This window comes from Microtus ochrogaster, chromosome X (assembly GCF_000317375.1).
Source record: "Microtus ochrogaster isolate Prairie Vole_2 chromosome X, MicOch1.0, whole genome shotgun sequence".
Lineage (NCBI taxonomy): Eukaryota > Metazoa > Chordata > Mammalia > Rodentia > Cricetidae > Microtus > Microtus ochrogaster.
The window spans coordinates 40986548-41011110 of NC_022026.1; the positions used below are offsets into that span (position 1 = coordinate 40986548).

The window sequence follows — 24563 nt, forward strand, 5'->3', positions numbered from 1 at the left end:
ATTCTGTTATTGCTGTGGAAAATGGGCCAACCCAGTTAGGGTTTCTATTGCGGTGAAGAGACACCCTTAGCACAGCAACTTTTTTTTTGTTTGTTGAGGGCAGAATGGATGAAGTATGGAGTATATACATATTAGAGTATTACTCAGCAGTAAAAAAACAAGGACTTCTTGAATTTTGCATGCAAATGGATGGAAATAGAAAACACTATCCTGAGTGAGGTAAGCCAGACCCAAAAAGAGGAACATGGGATATACTCACTCATATTTGGTTTCTAGCCATAAATAAAGGACATTGAGCCTATAATTGGTGATCCTAGAGGAGCTAAAAAAGAAGGAGAACCCAAAGAAAAACATATCGGCATCCTCCTGAATATTAACCTTCATCAGGTGATGAAAGGAGACAGAGACAGAGACCCACATTGGAGCACTGGGCTGAAATCTCAAGGTCCAAATCAGGAGCAGAAGGAGAGAGAGCACAAGCAAGGAACTCAGGACTGCGAGGGGTGCACCCACGCACAGCAACTTTTGTAATGGAAAAGCATTTAATTGATGGGGGAGGCTTACAGTTCAAAGGTTCAGTCCATTGCCATCGTGGTGGGAAGCAGGGCAGTGTGCAGGTAGATTACATCTTGATCAGAAGGCAATAGGAAGCAGATTGAGTCACTGGGCGGTATCTTGGAACATAGGAGACCTCAAAGCCCACCTCCACAGTGACACACTTCCTCCAACAAGGCCACACCTACTCCACCAAAGTCACAGCTCCTAATAGTGCCACTCTCTATGAACTTATGGAAGCCAGTTACATTCAGACTATCGCACCCAGTAGCTCTTGCCACTAGAGATATGGGGGAATTGAAATATGCACTTTCCATTCATCCATCCCCTTAATCTATCATTCAGGATTATGTCCATTTATAAGGGACAGCTAGGACCTGGAGAACAAAGATGAGTCACAGAGCCGCTTCCTTCTAGAAATTCATGATCTGTCCTAATTCTAGTTCATATTCATCTTTCATCATCTGGTCATCACATATTTTCCTCTCTCTTCCTAAACCACTAGGCTGATTGGTCCGTGCAAAGGGATTTCCTTCTTTTGTTCTGTTTTGGATCATTAATAGCAATGTTCTGGTTCCTGGCTTTCAAAGTTCATCAAAACTCAGCCAAAAAAGAGAGGAGACATTTTATTTGCATTCATTTAAGTACAGGATGACTACATAAATAAACACATTTTCCTTGATTAAACTCAGTTACAATTCTCTGAGTCTGAGATAGGCTTGGGTGTGTTTCATGCTTCCTTAGCATTAGATATGGGTTTTGGCCCCTTTTCTCTTTGAGAATATCTTTTTTTCCCTCTCTCTCTATTTAAGACATATAACAGAAAAGTCAGGCACAGTGGCATATGTCTTTAATCCCAACCTTTGAGATGCAGAAGCAGGTAAACTAGCCTCGTCTACGTAGCCAGTTTCAGGTCAGTCAGAGCTACACAGTGAGACTTTGTCTCAAACAATAAAAATAAACACACACACATGAGCAAATAAAAAAATATAACAGTGCTAGAACTACTCCAGTGTTTTCCTAAAGATGTTGTATGTCAGAGGATGCTGATACTCTTAAGGGATGAAGGAAGTAAGATTGTAGGTGAGACCTGAGGGTCAGGGCTATGCAGGAAACTCACCCTGCCTATCTCTTTCAAGAATGCTCCATCCGAAGCAGAAGCAGAGACCTACAGTCAAACATTAAGCAGAGACAGAGTACAAACTGGAGATCACCATTAGGTCCCCACCCATGGGAGCTCACGGAACCCCTTGGAAGAGAGGGAGGAAGAATTGTAGGAGCCAGATGGTTGAGAACACCAGAAAAACACGGCCCAAAGAATCAGCTAAGCAGGGCTCACAGACTGAAGTGGCAAACATGAACCTGCCTGGGTCGGCACTAGGTCTTCTTCGTATACATTATGGTTGTGTAGCTTGGTGTTCTTGTGGTACTCCTAAAGTGGGAGTAGGGGTGTCTCTGACTCTTTTGCCTACATATGAAACCCTTTTCCTTCTACTGGGTGGCCTCATGAAGCCTTATTATGAGGGTTTATACCTAGTCTCATTGTGACTGAGGCCTGATTCTTTCAGAAGGGAAAGAGGGAGTGAATTTGGGGGAGAGCAGAAGTGAAGGGGACTGGACGGAGCGCCATGCGAGGAAGCTGTGTATTGTATAAGAGAGTCATGAAGAAAAAGAATTCTCCATTCTAAATATTTATCCCCATAAATCTGTGCTATTCTCAGCCATGGTCAAGGAAACTTCTTTTTCCAGTGGGCAACTGTTAATGCAGGGATCCTAAATAGTCAAGGTGCTGAGAGTAAGTTATTCTTGAGTGCTCATCCACATCACCCCGTCCAAGGCTCAGAAAACATCCTGAAGAGGGGAAGAGAAAGAACAAGAGAATGGGAAGGCGTGTTATGAAATGTTGTCCTCTGTATATTAGGAGGCTGAGGCACCCAGGGACTCACAGTGACCTTGAATACCTGCAGAGGGCTGGGCTAATCAACATTCCACCTTGGATAGGGAAGGGGCTCATGAGGCCCCACCCCTCCTGAGGAGTTAGAAGCAGTTAACGATTGCTTGGGGAAGCAGAGATCAAGTCCCACAGACAGACACATTGTTCCTACTCAAGCCAACAACTCTCTACCCATACTCATGAAGGAACCCTATTTAAGTATACTGAAGCACAAAAACATGAAATTGGGGATAAGGGGTTCACTGGGAGCGGAAGGCTGATAAGGGAATATAACGATGTAGGACATGCTCAAAGTACAGCATATATATAAGATATATATGTGTATATATAAGTGCTCCAGCCATTTGCAGAGACATATTTCCAGTAATAGGAGATGATATATAGACAAACTGTTTGATTACTTGTTTTACTTCACATGACTTGAGATGGGCTTGGGTATGGCATGGTCTGGGCTCCCAGTTCTAGTCATAATAACCATAGTGGCAATGTAAAACTGCTCCATATATGACAGACTTTCTCACTCAGCTAGAAACTGTGACATCGTTTATCCTTCCACATTGAACAACATGTGCATAAAATTCATGTAAAAAAAAAGACCCCATTCTGGTGATTTGGAGTCTGGAAAGTGACAGACATGAGAGAATTTGCAGCAGCAAGGCTCTTCATTTCAGGGTCATCTCACTGGCTGAGTATGAGACACAGTTGTTGGGGTGGTAGAGCTAGCATGACTAGCAGCTTTCTGATACCTGTTGCAGCATGTGTGGTATGACTTTTAAACTATTAGCCCAGAGGCAACCCCTTGACTCCTGCTCTACTTTTTCTACCTTAAATATTTAGATTATTTTCTGCATGTAATCTTGCAAAGGGCAACATTTGGCACTACGATAGAGAACTGGGGCTATCTAACCTTCCTGGTTCAATGACAGTGATGACCTCAATACCATATCTATTTATATTATAACACCATATAATGTAAACAGAATTGTAAACTGACTACAATCTCATGAACAGCCTTGAAACTGGGGAATATAGTAACTGCATATACATTCCTTGCCATTTTATAGATCTGCCTTTATGTATAAATAGTATTTCTTCTCTTTTGCTTGCCAACTGCTTCATACCACGTTATGAAAATAGCAGTTATTTTTAACAGGTACTTCTTGGGTTACAGGGCATAACATTTCAATTGTAATTAAAGGGATAATAAAAATTATCCAGAATAAGGTGGGCACTGTGGTGCATGCTTGTAATCTCAGCACTCCGGAGGTGAAGGCAGGAAGACCAGAAATCCAAAGCCATTTTTGGCTAGTTCCAGGCCAGCATGGATTGCATAAGATCCTGTCTCAGAAAAAGAATAAACAAATACGCAGACATGGATCATGCAATTGATTTCATCCTGCAGAGATTTTTCTATGTGTATAAAAATCTAATTACATTTCATAAGGTTGTGACCATGTTGGTGCCATTTCAGGGATATTTATGACTCAGTATATTAAATAGTCAAAGGAATGGACAGAATTGTTCAATCAGCCATCACTATCCCTTTCCATGCTTTGGTCTGCTTTACGTGAGTTCTGCCGTGAGTTAGTTGCTCTTACAAAGAAAAATAAATCCATCTGCAAAGAATCCGGGAATGATGTAAGACAGGAAAATTTGACATTTTGTAGGCTGCATACCAAGCTAGACAGGTAGATATGAGTGTGCGTGGCTGTTGATTTCCATCATCCAGCATTCACGTACAAGCTTTGTGGAAATGACACATAAGTGGCTCTTGTAGCCATGGCAACGGTAGCCTCTGGATCTCTGGATGACAGCTATAGTTATACAACTTAGAAATCAGCAACCCCATTATTTTTATTCCTTCATCCGTTTGAATTGCTTCATTTCATCTAATTTTCCTAAGCTCTTTATGGTGAAAATAAAATGAATTTCTACTTTCTGTATTGAAATTTGGGTATATCCAGATGTAGGCATATTCTCCATCCGTATGCACACAAAAGATGCAGCCCTGGATGTATGTCTATGGAACAAGTTCCATGACATATTGGTAAGCAGTAAAAAGATAAGATACATAAGCAGTTTTATACAGCACCTGGTATATGTGGATTTAGGATATCTCTGCAATGATGTATAAGAAAATCATAACAGAGAATGCCCACAAAAGAGAAATCAGGTGGCTAAAAGTTGAATGCAAAGGAAATTTTTCATTTGACACCCTTTATACTTAGGGAACTTTTAGCAACTGAGCATATTATAGCAATAACAACAAAGCAGCAGATCTAAAAGAAGAGAATATCTAAAAGAGCTTCTAATGGAGGGTGAGAAGAGTGAAAACCAAGGGACCATCACATGCAAAGGAAGAGGTGCGTACAAAAGAAACCAAGAACAGTAGCTGAGGGAGCATAGTGTTAGGGGAGGAAAGGATACTTAACTGGACAGATACTAGAGGATGGTTACTAAGAGACTGGAAACTCTGGTCTCACTTAGTTTAGCTTCATGGTACCACCACTTTTCATTAGAAGTGGCCACATCAGCAGGTACTCACGAGGTTGACTCTGTTTATCCAGACTCTAGGATGCACGTGGCATCTGAACAGTAGCTGCTTTCTTTTCTCCTGTGGTGTTTTCTCCCTGCATCCAAGAATGGGGTTAGATTCTAACTGGTTCTGTATTCCATCATGGTGACTAAGTTTTTTCTCAACCACCTTGGTAAAGAGGAAGGACTTCAGCTTTGGGCCAGCTCTGTGCCCAGCCTGAGGCCAGGAAATATTTGTTATCAAAATGAAGAATGTAGAAAGTCCAGTTCGGCAAATGTGGTGGTTATTTATTTATTTTTTGTCAACTTGACACAAATCTAAACATACCCAGCAGAGGGAATCTCAACTGAGGAATTTCCTCTATCAATACGGCCTGTGGCCATGTCTGTCAGGCATTTCTTTAATTGCTACTTGGTGTTAGGAGAACCCAGTCCACTCCAGGTCTTACAATCTCTACACAGGTCAGCCTAGGCTGTATAAGAAAGTAGCTGGGTGGTGGGAATGCAAGCTGGTACAGCCCCTTTGGACGTCAGTGTGGCGATTTCTCAGAAAATTAGGAAACAACCTTCCTCAAGACCCAGTAATACCACTTTTGGGTATATATCCAAAGGATGCTCAATTGTGCCACAAGGACATGTGCTCAACTATATTCATAGCAGCATTGTTTGTCATGGACAGAACCTGGAAACATCAATTATCACATGTACTCACTCATAGGTGGATTTTAAACATAAAGCAACAAAACCAGCCTACAAATCACAACCCCAAAGAATTTAGACAACAATGAGGACCCTAAGAGAGACTTATCTACATGGGAAGAAGAAAAAGACAACATCTCCTGAGTAAATTGGGAGCATGGGGACCTTGGGAGAAGGCTAAAGGGTGGGAGAGGCAGGGAGGGGAGCAGAGAAAAATGTAGATCTCAATAAATATCAATAAAAAATGTGCTAGTTCTTGTAAAAAAGAAAGAAAGAAAGAAAGAAAGAAAGAAAGAAAGAAAGAAAGAAAGAAAAAGAAAGTAGCTGAGCAAGTCAAGGGAAGTGAGCCAGTAAGCAGCGTTCCTCCTGGGTCTCTGATTAAGTTCCCCTTGGCTTCTTTTTAGTTAATTAGGGTTTCTACTGCTATGGTAAAATAACATGACCAACAGCAACCAGGGGAGGGGGGTTGTGTACTTTTTTCCATTAAATCTTTGGGTGCCCACCACCTGCTTCCAAATAAATACATGGAGACTTATGAATGCCTGGCTTTAGCTTGGTTTGTTTCTAGCCAGCTTTTCTAACTTAAATTATCCCTTTTCTCTTTAACATTTTGTCTCTGGTTGATGTCTCATTCTGCTGCTATCCACTTCATTATTTTGAGACAGGACCTCTTTCTGAACCTCGAGCTCACTGATTAGGTCAGGATACCTGGTCAGCAAGCTCCAAGGAATCCTTCTGACTCACCCCACACTTCATGCTGTAATTACAGGTATTACCAATGTGTTGTGCCTGGTTTTTAAAGTGAGTGATTGGGATCAAACTGAGGTCCTCATTCTTACAAAACAAGTACTTTACCTACTAAGTCATCTCTCCAGGCCCATTTTTGGTATCGGCTTTACTATATGTTGTCTTTGTATAATGAAGATTAACCCAGGTAACTCATCTTTAATCTAATGATTGAGTTAATAGTCTCATGATCACTAAATCACTTGGAAATTGCTTCAAGAATTTTGGTTTCCATCCCGTCCACTAGCTCAGGGAACGTTGCTGAATGGGGTGGGGGTAGGGCGGGAAGGAAAGAATATATGAGTCATAAGCAAGGAAAGGGGCTGCAAGATGCTATCTTCTGGACATGCAATCGTAACTTCCCAACAACTGCATATGACTGTACGGGATCTGTAAAAAAAAAAGGGCCCATCAATAGCCAAGCATGGATGGAGGAGGAGATCAGGGAGCCCTATCCCTTACTGTTGATCTACTACTGCTTATTGCCAGATTCAGGGAGTGGGCAACATTGCCTTCAGTTGTATATATACTGATGCCCTCAAACCCCACCCCTGCTCCAATGGATAGTTCCAATGCAGGGTTAATAAAAATGGCCCTAGTAAGACTACATAGGTACCAAAACAAAACTAAAGGACATGAATCTGGTACAGTGACTAATAGAGTGAGGTGGGGTTGAAAGGGATGAAGAGGGATAAGAAAAGAATGGAAGGTGAGTAATCAGAATGCATTATGCATGTATTAAACTATCAAAGAACTAATTCAATTGTAAAAAAGAGATTCGGTTTTAAAACCAGGAGCATGGTATTGTTTAAACATCCATTTATAGATTGGAATAAAATGGCAGCATACAAATAGCTGTGATACCTAGGAAACAGAAAAGCCCATAATAAATCTTCAGTGTTGCTTGATTCTCTTTATCACTCCTTCAGAATCTTAAGAAAATAAATTCATTACAGGGACCCAGGAGCCATGTTTCAAATATGCTCTAAAATGATAAAAAAAAAAGCTGTTTTTAAGATGCACTGACTAGAATAGAAACGTTTATGATCAAGAAATCAACAACTTTCAGAATATGGTTAACAACACAATTTACAGATCATGTATATTTTGGTCCCCAATCAAGGTTCGCTGACAACTCAAAATTATTTCATTCTTCTTATGTGGAGTCATTTTGTATGAAATCACTCAAGGATACAGTCATCTTACTCAAAAACATCCTGTGACTCTTCAGGAAGCAAACTACGTGTGAATAACACAGGCAATGTTCCCTTTAAGTCGCCTCCAGAACATTTCAAGAACTCTCAGCCTTTGATATGTGGAGAGTGTTACAATTATTTCAATCATTAAAAAAGATTTCAGATTTTGAAACTTTCAGAAATTTGTCCTGTAGCTTTCTCTAGAAATCTAACAGTAAAGGCATTCCTGTAATTTGTTTTTTTTTTGTCATTGATAGACTCTCAATAATAACTGAAATAATAACATGACTGCAATGTTAGGCTCGTGCTCATTTGATATGACCCAGGTGCTGAGGGCATAGATTATAGAGCAATCCAAAGACACTGCTATTTGAAACCTCTTTAGAGTTTAACTAGCTTCTTTCAAAGCTGGTAAAACTCGTTGGGATGCTCATGGGTAAACTGAGAAAGAAGGGCATGGGAATTTGAGTAGCTTGGAAAACACCTTACTGTTCTGTTGTGTATTTGTGGGTCTCTCTTGGGAAAACCCCTTAACAGTTCTGACACTTAGCTTTCCTATTTTTAAATGGAAGACAAAATCTAAATTCAAGATGGGTGTGGTGACACACACCTGTAATCCCAGCACTGGGTGGGAGTGGAGGCAGGGGATCATGAATTCAAACTTATCTTTGGCTATATATAGTGAGGCCAGCCTAGGACACATGAAACCCCATTTCAAAACAAAGCAATCTGCCTTTAAAGAGATATGTATAGAGTTAGAGAAACAACCAATGTAAAACGTGGCCTGTAGCCACTTGCTTTGCTAGCTCAGAGTATAGAATCTGACTATATAAGGTTGGGGACCAAAAGTTCATTTTTAAAAAATTATCACCAGAGACAAAATGGGTTTTACTCAGACTTAGCAATGGTTGCAAATAATTATTGGCACTGCCTTCTAATGCACCAGCTGACCTTAATTAAGTAGGGTGTTCCAAGAGAAGGTCAAGTACATGCCCCAGTTCTCAAGCCATCAGAAGCAACTATCCTGGAGCATGGGCATTAATGCTTTTGGTCTCTACGCAGAAACACATGACCAGCACCCCACAAAGATAACAGTGGGGCTAAGACTATATAGAAAGGTTCGCATTCTTGGACATAGAGACACTGGACCTCACCCCGGGGATTTCCACTCAGGAGATCTAGGCAACGTCACAAAACTCCTTTGGTGGTCCAAATTTAGTTTTGTTAATGTGCTTTTGTTGTTGTTACTACAGAATTAGTTTCCCAAGGGTTGATATTTATCTTCCTACAGCATACTCCAAAAGGTTTCAAAATGTAGGTGTGCTGTGGGAATTTGTTTCAGACTTAGGATTGGCTTCTAGTCCAAGACAGGCATTTCACATGCGAATATTGTTGCTATTTATAAAGTGACAGCTATTTGACCCTGGAGTCCTGCTTCCCAAGCACAGCTGTGTGGTTTTGTCTTGTGGAGTGATTAGGAATGTCACAGTCAGTTGGAACTAACATGCCAACTTGGGATAAATCTGTTTTAGTTTTCATATCGAGTGAGAATGAGTGTAATACTGACAGAGGTACAGGCAATGGGTTAGATAGGACGTAAGCAAGGACCACGGCAACTGAATCTTGGTGTCTTTGTCTATGGTCAAACATGCTTGAAGTTGCGGTTAAGATATTCCCAGTATACCCGAAACTAAGGGCCTTTTCCCACATGTCTACACCTTGGAAGGCCCCATATCTTCAAAAGAGCTGATGCCATTTGCATTATGGGGTGGATTTTTATTTTTTATTTTTTATTTTTGAGACAGGGTTTCTCTGTAGCTTTGGAGTCTGTCCTGGAACTAGCTCTTGTAGACCAGGCTGGCCTCAAACTCACAGAGATCTGCCTACCTCTGCCTCCTGAGGGCTGGGATTAAAGGCTTGCACCACCACTGCCTGGCTATAGGGTGGTTTTATTGTTGTTGTTTCCATGTGAATTTCTATAGTGACACACTAGAAATGTTTAGTTTATAAAATTTTCAGTTAGGTTGATTATTTACTAACTTACTTATTTACTTGCTTACTTACTTGAGACAGACTCCCACTATGTAGCCCAGGCAGACCTCAAACTGACAAGAAATTCTCCTGCCTCTGCCTCCAAAGCACCACCACACCGGGCGTCAGCATTCTTTCTTATACAGTCCAGGCCCAACTGCCCATGGATGGCACAGCCCACACTGCGTTGGGCCTTCTTACATCAATTACACTGTAATAAAATGCCATGAACAAAAAAAGCATCTTGGAGAGGAAATGGTTTATTTTAGATTACGGTTCCACACCACAGGTCATAACTGATAGAAAACAGGGCAGGCACCTGGCACAGAGGCCATGTAGGAGTGCTGCTTCCTGGCTTTCTTCCTTGTGGATTGCTCAACCTGCTTTCTAATAGCACTGGGAACAACCAGCCCAGGAGTGGTACCACTCACAGTGTGTGGTGATGGAGGAGGGTCATCTGTCTATGTGTTACTTTCATTGGTTAATAAAGAAACTGCCTTGGCCCTTAAAGAACAGAAAATTAGGTAGGCAGAGTAAACAGAACAGGATGCTGGGTAGAAGGCAGTGAGGCAGACACAATGAAGCTCTGGCCCGAGATGGACGCAGGTTAGAATCTTTCCTGGTAAGCCACCACTTCGTGGTGCTACACAGATTACTAGATATGGGTTAAAACAAGATGTGAGAGTTAGCCAATGAGAGGCTAGAAATAATGGGCTAGGCAGTGTTTAAATGAATACAATTTGTGTGTAATTATTTTGGGTATAAAACTAGCTGGAGAGCCGGGTGGCGGGAAGCGGCTCACCACTCTCATCACTACAGTGTGGGGCTCTCCCACATCAATAAAGAAAACACCCCACAGGCTTGCTCATAGGGCGATCAGATAGTGGCATTTTTCTCAATTGAGGGGCCCTCTTTCCAAATGACTCCAGATTTGTGTCAAGTTAACAAAAACCAAACCAGAACAATTATTAATCAGGAAAATAGCCCCCACAGACCAGACTGAAGGAGGCAATTCCTTAACTGGTGCTCCTCCAATGTGCTCCCCAAAAATCTTTCCTGGACTCTCACAGCAGCAGGCCTTAGCTGCTGTCTAGGTTTCCTTCAATCCTGCTGCCTGCAAGCCATCACAAACAGTGCCATGTGGGACTCTGACACATTACTAAGTTTGGCTACCAGTTTGAGATGCTGCCTGGCACCCCAGCTTCTGTGTGCTGGCTGTAAAAGATTTTGCCACAATGAGTCCTGCTCCCCTCAGTCAAAAATGGTTTTTGTTAAAAAAAAACTTGTATTCAATAAATTCTGGTCATTTTCTTCTTCCCCAATTCCTCCCATATCCTCCCTACCAACCCAACTCCAACCCCTTTATTTCTCTTTCTCTCTTTACAAAACAAAGAGCCAAATTAAAAAAAATTAAACAAGGATTCTTTTTTTTCAAAGATGAAGAAAAAGCACACACAATGAAAACCATAATATACAAGCAAAAGACAAAGAACACCCCCCCCAAAAAACATCCCTAAACAAAGCAATATGAGACCAAAAAAGTCTACTAAAATAACATTGAGTTTGTTTGGTGTTGGTCCTCAACTGATGGGCATGAGGTCTACCCTTAAGTATGATTAGACACTAGTGAAGAAAACTCATTTTCTTTTGCAAGAGGTGTCAACTGCAGATAGCTTCTTCGTTGAGGGGGGGAGCAGTGTCTACTCCCTCCTCTCGGTGCTGGGGCCTCGTCTAGGTTGAACGCGGACAGGCCCTGTGAGTGCTGAATGAGGCTGTCTATTGTTAATCAGAGCTGATTTTCCAGTCCCTGATAACTAGCTTCAATTGTTTCAGAAAAAAATGTTCCAGAAGGTTTTACTTCTATAGATTCTTAACCCAAGATACCACACAAATGGCTCTGATGGAGTTTGCTTCCCTTTGAAACTTCACAAGCCAAGTCTCCAGTTGTCTGAACCTCTCCTCAACATCTCTATCTTCCAAGATCGTGAAGTCCTCAGTATTCAAAAGCCTTTTTGAGCAACAAAGCTTCAAAATCCTTCCACAATCCCTCGCAAAGCCAACATGGTCAGGTTCAGCGCTGCACATTGCTGGGACTGATTTTGTCCTATTTACTTTTCCTTTTGCTGCGATAAACACCATGGCCAAAAGCAACTTGAGAAGCAAGGAGTTTGTTTGGCTTACAGTTTATATAGTTCATCATCTGGGGAAGCTAAGGCAGGAACTCAGGACAAAAACTGAAGCAGAGCCCATGAAGGAATGTTGTTATACTGGCTTGCTCAGCTACCTTTCTGATATAGCCTAGGCCCTCTTGCCCATGGATAACACTGCTCACAGTGAGCTGGGCCTTCTTACATCAATCATTAATCAAGGCAGTGCCCCCAGAGACATAGCCACAGTCCAGACCGATTAGAGGCGATCATCCTTGCCAAGTCAGCTTGGCCTACGTGAGACCAGGGTGGGGTAGGAGTGTGGGGGGGTAATGGGGGTGGGGGTGTCTCATTGAAGTCTCATTCTCAATTGAGGTTCCTTTTTCTATGATTCTTAGTTTTATAAATGGATCAGTCTAGGATTCCTTTTTGGGTGTCCCCTGCCCCCCACTCCCTCTGCCACAGCCCATGTCATGTATTCCAGACTGACCTCTAACTTGCTATATATTTAGGGATGATGCTGAACTCCTGATCTTCCTGTTCTACCTCCCAAATGTTGGGCTTACTTGGGTGAGCCCCCCCCCCGGTACCCGATTTAAACCATGCTGAGGTAAAACCAGAGTTTCCCATAGACTGTATAAGCATTTTACCATCTGAGTTAGATCCTTGGGCCCTTGAAGCTTGTTTCCAGAATAAAACACACATTCTGACTGAACACACACCATAAATGGGTCATTACTTTTCCTCTATGCCACTCCATCAATTTTGTCTGCACAGCCACGGAAAAGCACATGCTTATTACTGAAGGCCTCCCTCACATTACCATAATTGGCTGCACAGATACGCTAGATGTAAAGACTGTTAACTTTAAACCTGCACAAGAGATGTGCTCAGGATGTTTTTAGCTGCTCTGGGGTATATTATGCTAACAGCAAGAAGTCTTGTTAATTTGGGGAATCTAAGTTTAACAACACATTAATGACACAGGACAGCAAATCTATGGGCTATCTCATACTCAGAGCATCAGTAACAGTGACAAACTCCCTCTTATGAAGATGACTATGGTATTTACCCACGTTCCTACACAGAATAAACAGTGCCCAGCGAGGAAGGGGTTACTTCAAACTGTGTCAAAGTGTTTCACTTAGCCTATAGGTGGTTCTTTTCCAGAAATATTCTCGTTAACTAGCTCTGGCTCTACAAAAACTTCCTATTGGCCAAGAGTGGATCACATGGTCACGTCTAGCTTTCTGCAAGAGAAAAAAAGGATTGTGGGATTAGTTTAGATCTATATTTCTCAGCCCTGCCTGTGTCTTGACGTCACCTGGAAGCCTTGGAAAGAAAATTACAATGCCTGGCAACAGTGCATCTCCAATATTCCCCTGCTGTTTCGAATGTATCCCCGAAGTGAATGCTACTGTATCAGCCTAATTAAGTTTTGCTGCCGCCCGCTACCCTTGTGGGGGGTCCATTCTGTGCTGGAGCAGAGCAAACACGGGAACAAAAATGAGGCTTTGACACCAAGGCTTTGACGCTGAGCGTGCAGAACCGGGTTTGCAGCCACAGCGACTGGGAAGATTGAAGCAAGAGGCTCTGTTTGAACTCAAGAGTTCCAGACCAGCCTGGGCAATACAGCAGACTCCGTCACAAAACAAAACAAAAATGTAACTGATAAGAATAGGGCTGGGACCCAACATTGTCATGTTGGAAGTACTTTGACACATTTTAGTTTCCAAGATTATTGTGACAGTACCATCTTCCTAGGTAAAAATAAGGACGTGCGCCACCACTCTTCCACACTAGCTTTATCATGGTATTCAGAAGGCTCCAACTTGCTTGCTTAGTGCTTTGCTATCCTAGAAGCTAGGAGTGATGTATATACTATGCCTGATGTTTCTAGCCTCTAAGCACCCAGGAGGCTCAATATTTATCACATGAACAAATGAGAGACCAGGTGAGCTAATAGGAAATGTCTAACATTAAGCATTTACCCAGCATTTATATGCCAGGTACTAAATAAAGCCATACAAACTGAATGCTTTACCTACTCCTTCTAAAGTAGGAGCCACTCTTTTTTAAAGCCAATTTTTTTCTTTAGTATAACAAAACCATCTCACAGAGACTAATTACTTGTCCAAGGTCACATACCAGAAAGTGATAATCATAGGACTGGGCCTCACAGAGACTAAATTACAGACTTTAGTGAGTTCTTCATCTTTTTCACCCATGAGGGCAAAGGGTGGGTCATTTGGGTAAGAGATAGAAACCTTTCCAATGGATCCTAACCCAAAAGGGGGGGGGCAAGACTGTTACCATTCTAACAATTAGACACACACACACACACACACACACACAGAGAGAGAGAGAGAGAGAGAGAGAGAGAGAGAGAGAGAGAGAGAGAGAGAGAGAATCAGACATATGTGATATATAGATATGTCATTCTTGGATTTTATAGAAAAGGGCAGAGAAAGAGACCAGTGACCTAAGATAGAAATGAATAGAAACAGAAGAATTCACTTCCCCCCAAAGGTTAGAGCATGGAACGGAACTTTCCGTTCCTGAACAAGAAAAACCAAAAGACTTCAGCTATGGTTTACACGTGACAAGCAATTACCTGTGCTTCAGCGCTGGCCCTGCAATTTGCAGAGAACACTCTGAGCATCTACTGCCCACATCCCTGGAGAATCAAGGCTCCAGTTCTGGCTTACCGACGATATTATCTTAGATACAAGTCATCATTTGGCCATTTTCCCCAAACCTGTCCCTCCTCTTCCTATCTGGCCAGTGCAGCCATCACTCACCCAGCTTCTTAAGCTACAAAACCTGGAGGTCTCCCAAGATTCCTCCCTCCCTCCCTCCCCTCCTTCATATCCAATTGGCAACTGAGTTTTATGGATTCGATTTCATAAATCTGCAACCTGTTCATTCATTCATTAAATATTCATTGTGTACCAGGAGTACACAATGATGGACTGGATGAGACACCCCCAACCTCCAGCTTCCAGCAGCTTCCCATCTTAATGGGGGCATTTTGCAAATGAAGAGAACCCATTCATCAGCCAGAGCAGTCAATGCAAGAAACAGGTTAGTAGAGGGCTGGGAGGGGATACTGGGGGTACGTAATTGTAATTCATGTCACCCCAACGTGTGGCTACGACAAGGGGTTCTCTTGGAATTACCCAAGTGGCGATGTGAAAGATGTGTGCCGTGTACCAAGAGAGGGGAGGAGTGGCGCGGGGGGGGGAGGGGAGGCGAGTGCAAATTTCTGGAAGCAAGAGGCAAGAGCAGAATAGTGTGGGAAACCAGGCAGTTCACTAAAACTGCAGGCATTAACCTCCCTGCCCCTCGGCTCTGCTCTCTGACCAGGTCTTCATCCAGTAACTCCACAGCTCAGGGGCTTTGCACTCTAGAAGAAACCAGCCAGCTCCGCCCTCCCAGTAGCTGAAGGTCTACGCTGCAAGTCTCCCATCCCCTGATCACTGATTCACGGAGTATTTACTGAACTCCACCTCTGGGCAGGTACCCTGTTAACAACGGGCTCAATGAGGCTTCCACTCTACAGGAGGTTTTGAGCCACTGAAGACAGATCGTGAGGGAGCAATTCAGGAGCGCTGGAAACTGACACATAAGATGTTAACGACCCTTTAAAGACCCATCTGCCTTGCTGCCCACTGCTCACTTGGGGCCTCCAGGCCTGCTACCTGCTGGTCCTTTCCGAAGGATGACAGAGTGTTCTATTCACTGGCCGGAATGTCTCCTCCCCTCGCCCAAGGCCATTGCCCGACTCCGGCCAGCTCCAACACCGCGTCCTTCTCGCGTGGCCACACTCGTCGGCGCGCAGCACCGCTGAGAGGGCTGATGCGCGCGCGCGGCCAGGAGGCTCCTGGGGGCAGACGCCACCCACAATCCCCGGAGCCTGGTGACTACCCCAGAGCAGCCGTCTCCCTAAGAGACCCCCACGCTCTGGCCGGAGAGCACGCGCCAGAGGTGACGGCCCCGCGCACGCGTGGGCGCAGCCTGGAAGCCGCGGGGACCCTAGCCCATGGGAACAAGAGGGGACGTTCTGCAGGAAGACCTCGGTCGCGGGGTCTTGGTCCCCGCCCGCACCCCTCCCGGAGCCCCAGAGGGAGAGGGCGGGGAAGACCCCTGGCGGGGATGGGGACGCGCGCCTCCAACGCCACGGCCGAGGTCCCCTCAGCGGCGCGGGGTGGCCGGAGGAGGGGCCGAGGGCGGGGCGGTCATAGCCTCCGCCACTCTCGGCCCCCCCCGGTGGCGGAGCGCCGCCTCCCCGGTCGTCCTCCCTTACCACGCGCGCTCCACCCGCCCCGGAGCCTCGCCCTCCGCCACGATGAGCAAATGAGCGCGAGCGAGGGCATGAAATTTCAATTCCACTCTGGGGAGAAAGTGCTGTGCTTCGAGCCTGACCCCACCAAGGCGCGAGTGCTGTACGATGCCAAGGTGCCGCCGCGGGGGGGACAGGGAGGAGGCATGGGTCTGGGCCCCGGGGATGGGAGGCAAAGGGGCCAGCGGAGGACAAGTGGCTTGGAGCACTGGACAGCCACCAGGGTGCGCCTCCGCCCCGGAGAGCGGCCCGGGACGGCAGGGGACGCTGACGAGACGCTTAACGCGCTCAACTACCCTAAACTTGGAAGGATCCGCGACCCTTCTGTTTCTACTTCCGCTTCCGGTCGTGTTGCGTCACTTAGCGGTTGCTAGGCCGGGAAGGTGCTTTGATCGCTGGGCGCCAATTCGGGCCCCCGGTGTAGGAGGACTGTCGCCTGAGGCCTCTGCTTTTGCGATAAGTCCATGTCCGCTGCGGTTCAGCGCCGCGTGGGCTCCCTAGAGGACACCCTGACCAATTGACCCACCCACGTCCTCAACCCCTCAACCCTGGCCTCAGTTTCTTGGCAGCTGTCAGGAGGCGGTGTCATGGTCCCGGGACCCGAGTCCAGTTTAAGATCACAGGCAGTGAACTACCACCCTGGGGGAGGGGTGGCAGGAAGGGGCTCGGGGTTGCTCAATCGCTTTGACATTCGCAATTTCTAAAGGATTTGTAGGAGACCGACAGGGCTAGGAAAGAATTTAGCATTGCCTTTATCCAGCTCAGTCAGCCGAGGTTGAGCTGTATCTTGCAGTTGTCAGTTTTTAAGTGGAGGGCAGGAGTGGGCACCTAAGTGCTCCGGTGCCCAAGAGGGTGAAAATCAGCGCGCTGGGGGTCGGGGCGAGTGTCAGTGTTTCCAGCCACCAAGGCGAAGTCCTTGGTGGCGGAGACAACTTGGAACAGCCTCAGGTGCGTCTTTAGCGATGTTTAAGTGGTGCTGTCCTGTGGGCCACCCCAAAGTCTGGGCTGGGTTATGTCCCTTTGGTGTCTCCTGCAACTCTTATCACTGTTTAAATCCTTTTGCCATCCCTCAAGCTTGCTGCGTCGCTAGGGGAGGGAAGGACACGCTGTTTGATTTGTGCCAGAAGTTCCCTCCGGAGATGCAAGGCTATTAAGGGGAGGGGGACGGAGGGGGAGAGTTGTGGAAGTCTCTGGCTAGTTTGACTGGACACCGGACAAGGCAAGGCCAGGGTGACTACAACTCCCAGAGGTCTCAGGGCTGCTATTTCTAGTCTGGGTCCTAGCTAATGACAAATCTACCGACCAATGGCTTCAGAAAGCTTCACCCGGTCTCAAACTCAAGAGACCAATCATGGGTTGGTTGGACGGATGTTTCCTATTTTGAGGCAACCACTCAGGCAAAAGAAAAAAAAATATGTTGAAGAATGTTACAACCCTGCTCTCGATCTAAAAAGGGAACAAATTCTTTTCCTTTAAAAAGCGACTGTGATCTAGGTTTTTTTTTTTTTAAAAAACTTATAATTTTAACATAATTTTTGGTTTATTGTGCCATTCGTGAGCAGTTATTTCCTGGTTTCAGATCGTCGATGTTATTGTCGGGAAAGACGAAAAGGGCAGAAAGATTCCAGAATATCTGATACATTTTAATGGTTGGAACAGTAGGTGAGTGAACTCGCTACAATCAGACTAAATATTAATTGCCTTTGTAGCATACTAATTTTGTAACTTTAAGATTTAGAAACACTTGTAAAAAAGTTTAATTTCCTGCTTCTGCTTTGTTCGGAAAGCTTTCATATTCTGACGCATGCTTACTTTAAATCAGCTATGTTTGGATTACCTGTGGGTAATCTGTGGAATCCCTGGTGACTGGAACTGAGTTCGTTTTGTGCTTCTTTGACGCCCTCCTGGTGATTTGGAAGTCTTCATATAGCTTTCTAAAATGTCAGCAACTACGGGGCACTTGTTTGTGATGCTTTTCAGGATTCGTTTCATTTGATTCAAAATACTGACTTTTACTTTTACATCCTCTTCCTTTTTCCAACTAGTTGGGATAGATGGGCAGCCGAAGACCATGTGCTTCGTGATACAGATGAAAATCGGAGGTTACAGCGTAAATTGGCCAAAAAAGCAATAGCTCGCCTGTAAGGATACAAAAACTTTGATGGAAGTGTTATTCAGTATGTTTTTTTTAAAAAAACTGTTTTGGATTTTTATGATATAAAAGTAATAAAGTGACCGATTTCAGTCATCTTACATATTTAAAGTAAATGAGTTTCTATAGTATTATACAGGACTCATAGATGTTTTCCATAATGAGTTGTATCCATTTGGTAGTGAGGATTACCATTATGTTTTAAAATTTGATTTAAGAATGATTATTTATCATGTCCTCTGTGGATTCCAACTCCTATACGAGACTGAAAGTTTATTTTAATTGTGTTTATTGTTTTCAGGAGAGGTACAGGAAAAAAGAAGAGACGCTGTAGGTTACCTGGTGTCGACTCTGTCCTAAAAAGTGTGCCGATTAAAGAAAAACCTCAAAATGACGAAAACTGTGAGTGCCTTTATTTTCCTCAACTAAAACCATTTTCATGTAATCTTTTTAGACCTCAAGATTGAGAGAAAGAGTCATTGAAATTATAGACAGGGAAATAGTGCAAACTCATAACATGTTCTCCAGTTTTAAGATTTTGTTGACTTTATGGTGGTATGAAACTATACTCTTTTCGTGTTCCAATTTCAGTACAATATGCAATAAAATGCATGAGTTATTTAACACTGCCATAAGGTAAGCGTTGTTTCAATGAGTTTGCCCAATTGTTGGGTAATATATGTGTTCTGAGTTCCTTAAGAGTAGTCAGCTATGATATTCAGTACTCTGCCTGTATTTTCATCAATTTAGGTGTGACTCTATCGTAAGTGAAGGAGCAGCTTTGTACTATGCGCTTGGTTTATTTTAGGTAATTACAGAGGCAGTCAATCTGATCAGTCAGCATGTCGGTATAAGACTCTCTCAGAGTCTCAGCAGTGAGCACCTTCATCTCAGCCAGCGAGCCCGCACAGATCCTTTCTCACAGTCCATTTTCTTCTTGATACCTCCAGGGCCTTGCCACCACTTATGACTCCAACAGTGAACCATAGGATCCTAGCTGGTGAAACCCTTTCAGATCATTAGCTCGTGTGATTTTTGTATCCATTGAAATTGGAGTTATATTTATCAAAATAAGTTTCTGTTCTGAAAGGTACAGTATTTGTGTTTAGGATTTAAAATATATGCAGAACTACAGATGGTTCTTCTTAGTCAAGTGCATGCGCCACCTAAAAATGTACAAATGTAAGATTTGTCAAAGAATATAATATGAGTTTGTCTGATGTTTTTGTTTTATGTAGCAATAAGCAGTACCTGTCAGGACAGCTGTGGCAGAAAGAATGAAGAACTAAAAGAACATCAGCAGCGGCGTATTAAAGTAAAGACTAAAGCGGTACTAAAAAGTTTGTATTGTAGAAGCTTTGATGTTTATGGTAGTGGCAAAATTCTCAGGTTAGGAGTTCTTTCCAAAAGACATACCTCTCAGACCAATAGTATGAATTTATTGTGACATTTTAAGAAAAGACAGCGTGTTTATAGTCACTGTGTGAGCATCATTTACTTTTTATACCCACGGAGTGTTTCCACAAAGCGTACATCTTTTTAAAGTAAGATTGTGAACTGTTTTATAATGATTCATTTTTAATGGTCCATAACAGAGATTGGCTTTTGCTTGCCTCCAAATTGGACATAAACCCCAATGATAATCATACATGAGGAAGAAACAAAAGTGAACTTGTAATGTAGTTAACGCTGTGAAAACCACTTGAAAATGTGGCATAGCATCTTTATGTCTTGTCCTTTCATAGAGGACATGTGGCATGATGTGACTATTGTGATGTAACTAGCTTTGTTGCATAGCAGACTTTTCTGTGGTGACCTCTCCCACTGTTCTCATTAACTAAAAATAGAACTGTGATATTGCAGAAAAAAAAAGTATTGTCGCTGCGCTCAAGAAAGGACATGGACGAAAGAACAATAACCATAGATATCCCTGAAGTTCTCAAGAAGCAGCTTGAGGATGACTGTTACTATATCAACAGGAGGAAACGGGTATGCTGGAGGAATGGATTCTTTGGGACACTTCTACTTGACTGTATTCTGTAGTCACAGTGTCAACCAGCAGGCCGTATGGAAAGACTGTAGTTTCATTTCCAGTTTTCTACTCAGTCCAGTGTTGGTGATGGTTTTACTGTTAGCTCTTTGACTCTTCTGGGAGCCCGCCACTCAGCTCTGAAATAAATACACATAGAGAGGCTTTTTTTTTCTTATAAATGCCTGGCCTTAGCTTGGCTTGTATCTTGGCAGCTTTTCTTAAATTATCCCATTTGCCTTTTGCCTCTGGGCTTTTACCTTTCTCTATTTCTGCATATCTTTCTTCTTACTCCATGGGTTGTTGTAGAGCTGGGTGGCTGGCCCCTGAAGTCCTCCACTTCTCTTTCTCCTACATCTCTCCCCACAGATTTCTCTTCCAGTTTATTCTCTCTGCCTGCCAGTCCTGCCTATCGTTTCTCCTGCCTTGCTGTTAACCGTTCAGTTCCTTATTAGAGCAGTCAGGTGTTTTAGGCAGCCAAAGTAACATAGCTTCACAGAGTTAAACAAATGCAGCATAAAAGGATGCAGCACAGCTTTGCATCATTAAACAAATGTTCTACAGCATAAACAAACGTAACTCATCTTAAACTAATATTCCACAACAGGCCAGTTATAAGATTGACTAACAGTGGTGCTGGGTTCTTGCATAACTTAAGACTTGGATACTTTATACTGTTCACTTGAGCCCATCAGGGGGCTTTTCAGAATTCTGATACCTGGGCTTCATCTGAGATTAGGATTTAAGCCATGAATGATGGCACACACCTTTAATCCCAGCACGCAGAAGGCAGAGAGAGGTAGAGATTACTGTGAGTTCAAGGCCAGCCTAATCTACCTAGAGAGTTTCAGGAAAGCCCGAACTATTTAGTACACCCCATCTCAAAAAGAGAGCTGATAAGATTGATTAGGATTTAATTGCTAGGGTAGGGGCACATCTCTTGGTAATACTTGGAGATATTTTCCCAAATTTCTTAATACAATTCTAAGCCTGAGAATCACCACATCTGTGTATTCAAGACAATAAGACAATAGTAATATATGAGTATGATCAGTGGATGGAAGGAATATTAAAGAGCTTCTAGACATATTTATTTGAGAAGTTCGTAAGCAGAATTGACAAAGTTAAACTGACAGAGCCATTCCTACTTGTAATATATGTTTGATTATAATGGGATGTGTGTATTAGATGTTTGTATTTTTCTTAACAGTTAGTGAAACTTCCATGCCAGACCAACGTCATAACAATTTTGGAATCCTATGTGAAGCATTTTGCTATTAATGCAGCCTTTTCAGCCAGTGAGAGGCCTCGTCACCATCATGCCATGATGCATTCACATATGAATGTGCACTATGTCCCAGCAGAAAAGAAGTGAGTGATGGGGGGATGTCTTTGGATTCTGTCTTTGGTTTTATTGTTGTTATTGTTAGGTTTCTTGTTTAGTTTTGGAGTGTGTGAGTGTGTGTGTGTGTGTTTGTGGTACAGGGATTGAACTTAACTAGGATTAGCCTAGCATGTATGAGGGTTAAGCTATACCCTCAGCTTTTTCTTTATATATTACAGTTTTGAACAAGGGATCATTATCTTTGTTCAGTTTTATTGAATGCATCTCTTATTTCATAGCTGATTTGCTGCTTATTCATTCAGTTGTCAGTGTGCATGAAACTATTGTGATTTTTTTGTGAAGTGTTTGCTAATTCCACGTGAGCCCTGGCTTGATTATGCATCTCCTTGTCACCAAGACCAATATTTTCAGGGATACCACTTTGGACAAGAACTGTCTACTTGAGGATGCAGAATGGGCAATGAGAACTGGATAGAAGGTTGCTTAGGACTGATCAGTTTTTAAAATGAATTTATGTATGCTTGTATTTGAGTGCACATGGGCTATGGCATCCATTTGAAGGCGAGAGGACAACCCGTGGTGTAAAGTCCTCACCTTCTGCCTTGCTTAGGACAGTCTCTAGTGTTCACTGCTGGATCCACCACCCTGGCTAGCCTCTGAATTGCCAGAGGTTTCCCCGCAGGAACTCTGGGATTACAGATTTGTACACTACTGCATCTAGTGAAGTGGATGTTGGGGATCCAGACTCAGGTTGTCAGGCTTGTACAGCAAGCGCTTTTTACCCACTGAGTCATCTCCTCAGCCCCAAACAATTCTTTATTCTAGTCAGAGTAGAGTTCCTCAAATCCTACTATACCGTCGTGACTTGGCGGGATCAGTGTTAGGGATGTATAGTATTACAGTTGAACAGGAGCCAGGAGCACTGGGCTGCCAGGATGTCTTATGTTGTAACAAACCTGCTCATTTGTGTTATATGGATACATTTAAGTTATTATCATAGTGCCTGCATTTTATATTAGGGTCTATATTTTCATGTTTTTTATTATTAGCATCTATAGATTGTATTTATTCTTTTTATATGTAAGTGAACATATAAGGTTTTAAAAGTCTGCCCTCAGCTGCATGGCACCTATCTTTAATCCCAGCACTCAGGAGGTAGAGTCAGGCAGAGCTTTGTGAGTTTGAGGCTAGCCTGGTCTACATAGTGAGTTCCATGCCAGCCAGGACTACATGGTAAAGACTCTGCCTCAGAGTAAATACATAAATAATAAAGATAAGTCTGCTCTCTTAAAAATATACTTTTATTGTGAAGTTTGGAAAATACCCGTGACTTTACAGAGTCTCTAATCTTTTCTTTCTCAATCCTCCTAGTGTTGACCTCTGTAAGGAGATGGTGGATGGATTACGAATTACCTTTGATTATACTCTCCCATTGGTTTTGCTCTATCCATATGAACAAGCTCAATATAAAAGAGTGACATCATCTAAATTTTTTGTTCCTATTAAGGAAAGTACCACCACAACTAATAGGTGAGTTAGACAACATGGAAGTGTGCCTTCATCTTCAGGTGTCAGCAATGATGTGACTGAGTTCTTTTTTTGCAGTATTTGATCTGATGCTATTGGGGGCCTGAATGGAGGAAGGGAAACCACAGGGTCTTCTTACTGTTGCTTTCTGTTTATTTATGGGTTAGCTAGATCCTCACTCCTGTTCTCAATGGGTGTGTAAGATTTTCCCAGGGAAACATTTCAGGGTAGCTAGGCATAATGGCACATGCCGGTGAGGCAGGAGGACTGCTATAAATCTGGGGACAGATGGTCTCTAGATGGGAGTTCAGCAAGACCAGGACAAACAAAAGATTCCTGGGTAGATAGAACTTTGTCGGTGGATCCTGAGCAGCTATCCCGTCTTCGAGAAGATGGTGAAGAGGGTGAAGGCAACATGGGCCAGAAGGGTGGGAAGCGGAGGTACAACTGACATCCTTCATTGCTGTTAGCTATGTGATTTGGGTCAGTGTTTACAGAGCCTCTTGCCTACTATTTGTAGTATGGAATGAATGCCTGTCTCCCTGGTTCATGATATTGTTCACAAGGGGCCAGCAACCTTTGGCCCTAAGTTTAGGTTAGTTCCCTACTTTTCTTTCATTTCTGCTTTTCTTCCTTCTGTATCTAAGAGTACTTAAGCCTGTTCTCTGGCAGGGGGTGTGAGGATGGATCTATCCTTACCTAAAGTCTTTTCCCTTAATCTGTCTAAGGTACTCTGCCAGGCACTTTCCCTTCTCTTCCTGAATGTTGTACAAGAGTCTAAAAACCAGTTCTCAAGTCTAGCTTGGTGAATGAATGAGTTTAACCAGGACTAGTTCTAGGAACATGTGCTACTTACAAATAACTACAGCACTGAGGAATAGCCTCCCTCTCCCCAGCAGGCATTACCGGCTGAAGTATCCTCAGAAAGGGGAGGCCTCTGTGTGCTTTCTGGGCCCTACCACCTTTCACAAGGGAATATTAGTTATGAGCATCTCATGTGGGTCATCATAGCTGCTCTGATTCCACGTTGGCAATGATCATACCATGCTCAGAGGACTGAGTTCTCTAGCACTAAGAGTAGCATCCCTCTGTGTTTGACCACTCAGCATCTGCTCTCATCCACAGCTATCTTGCTGACTCTCATTTCCTGTGCCCTGCATTAGCTGCGCCCTTCTTCTTCTTCTTCTTCTTCTTCTTCTTCTTCTTCTTCTTCTTCTTCTTCTTCTTCTTCTTCTTCTTCTTCTTCTTCTTCTTCTTCTTCTTCT

At 43.3% G+C, this 24563-nt stretch overlaps 1 protein-coding gene and 1 pseudogene across 1 annotated transcript in view; one reads left to right on the forward strand and one right to left on the reverse strand.

Annotated features, from left to right (window-relative positions):
* LOC101996429 overlaps positions 1 to 15672 on the reverse strand; it is a 54356-nt pseudogene extending 38684 nt beyond the window's left edge.
* Msl3 (MSL complex subunit 3) overlaps positions 15637 to 24563 on the forward strand; it is a 21396-nt gene continuing 12469 nt past the window's right edge. The window contains exons 1-8 of the mRNA XM_005358714.3: positions 15637 to 16361; positions 17825 to 17907; positions 18291 to 18386; positions 18699 to 18799; positions 19636 to 19727; positions 20261 to 20386; positions 21637 to 21797; positions 23143 to 23301. Coding sequence (XP_005358771.2) covers positions 15654 to 16361; positions 17825 to 17907; positions 18291 to 18386; positions 18699 to 18799; positions 19636 to 19727; positions 20261 to 20386; positions 21637 to 21797; positions 23143 to 23301 — 1526 coding nt within the window. The 5' untranslated portion in view covers positions 15637 to 15653. The remainder of the gene's footprint in view (positions 16362 to 17824; positions 17908 to 18290; positions 18387 to 18698; positions 18800 to 19635; positions 19728 to 20260; positions 20387 to 21636; positions 21798 to 23142; positions 23302 to 24563) is intronic.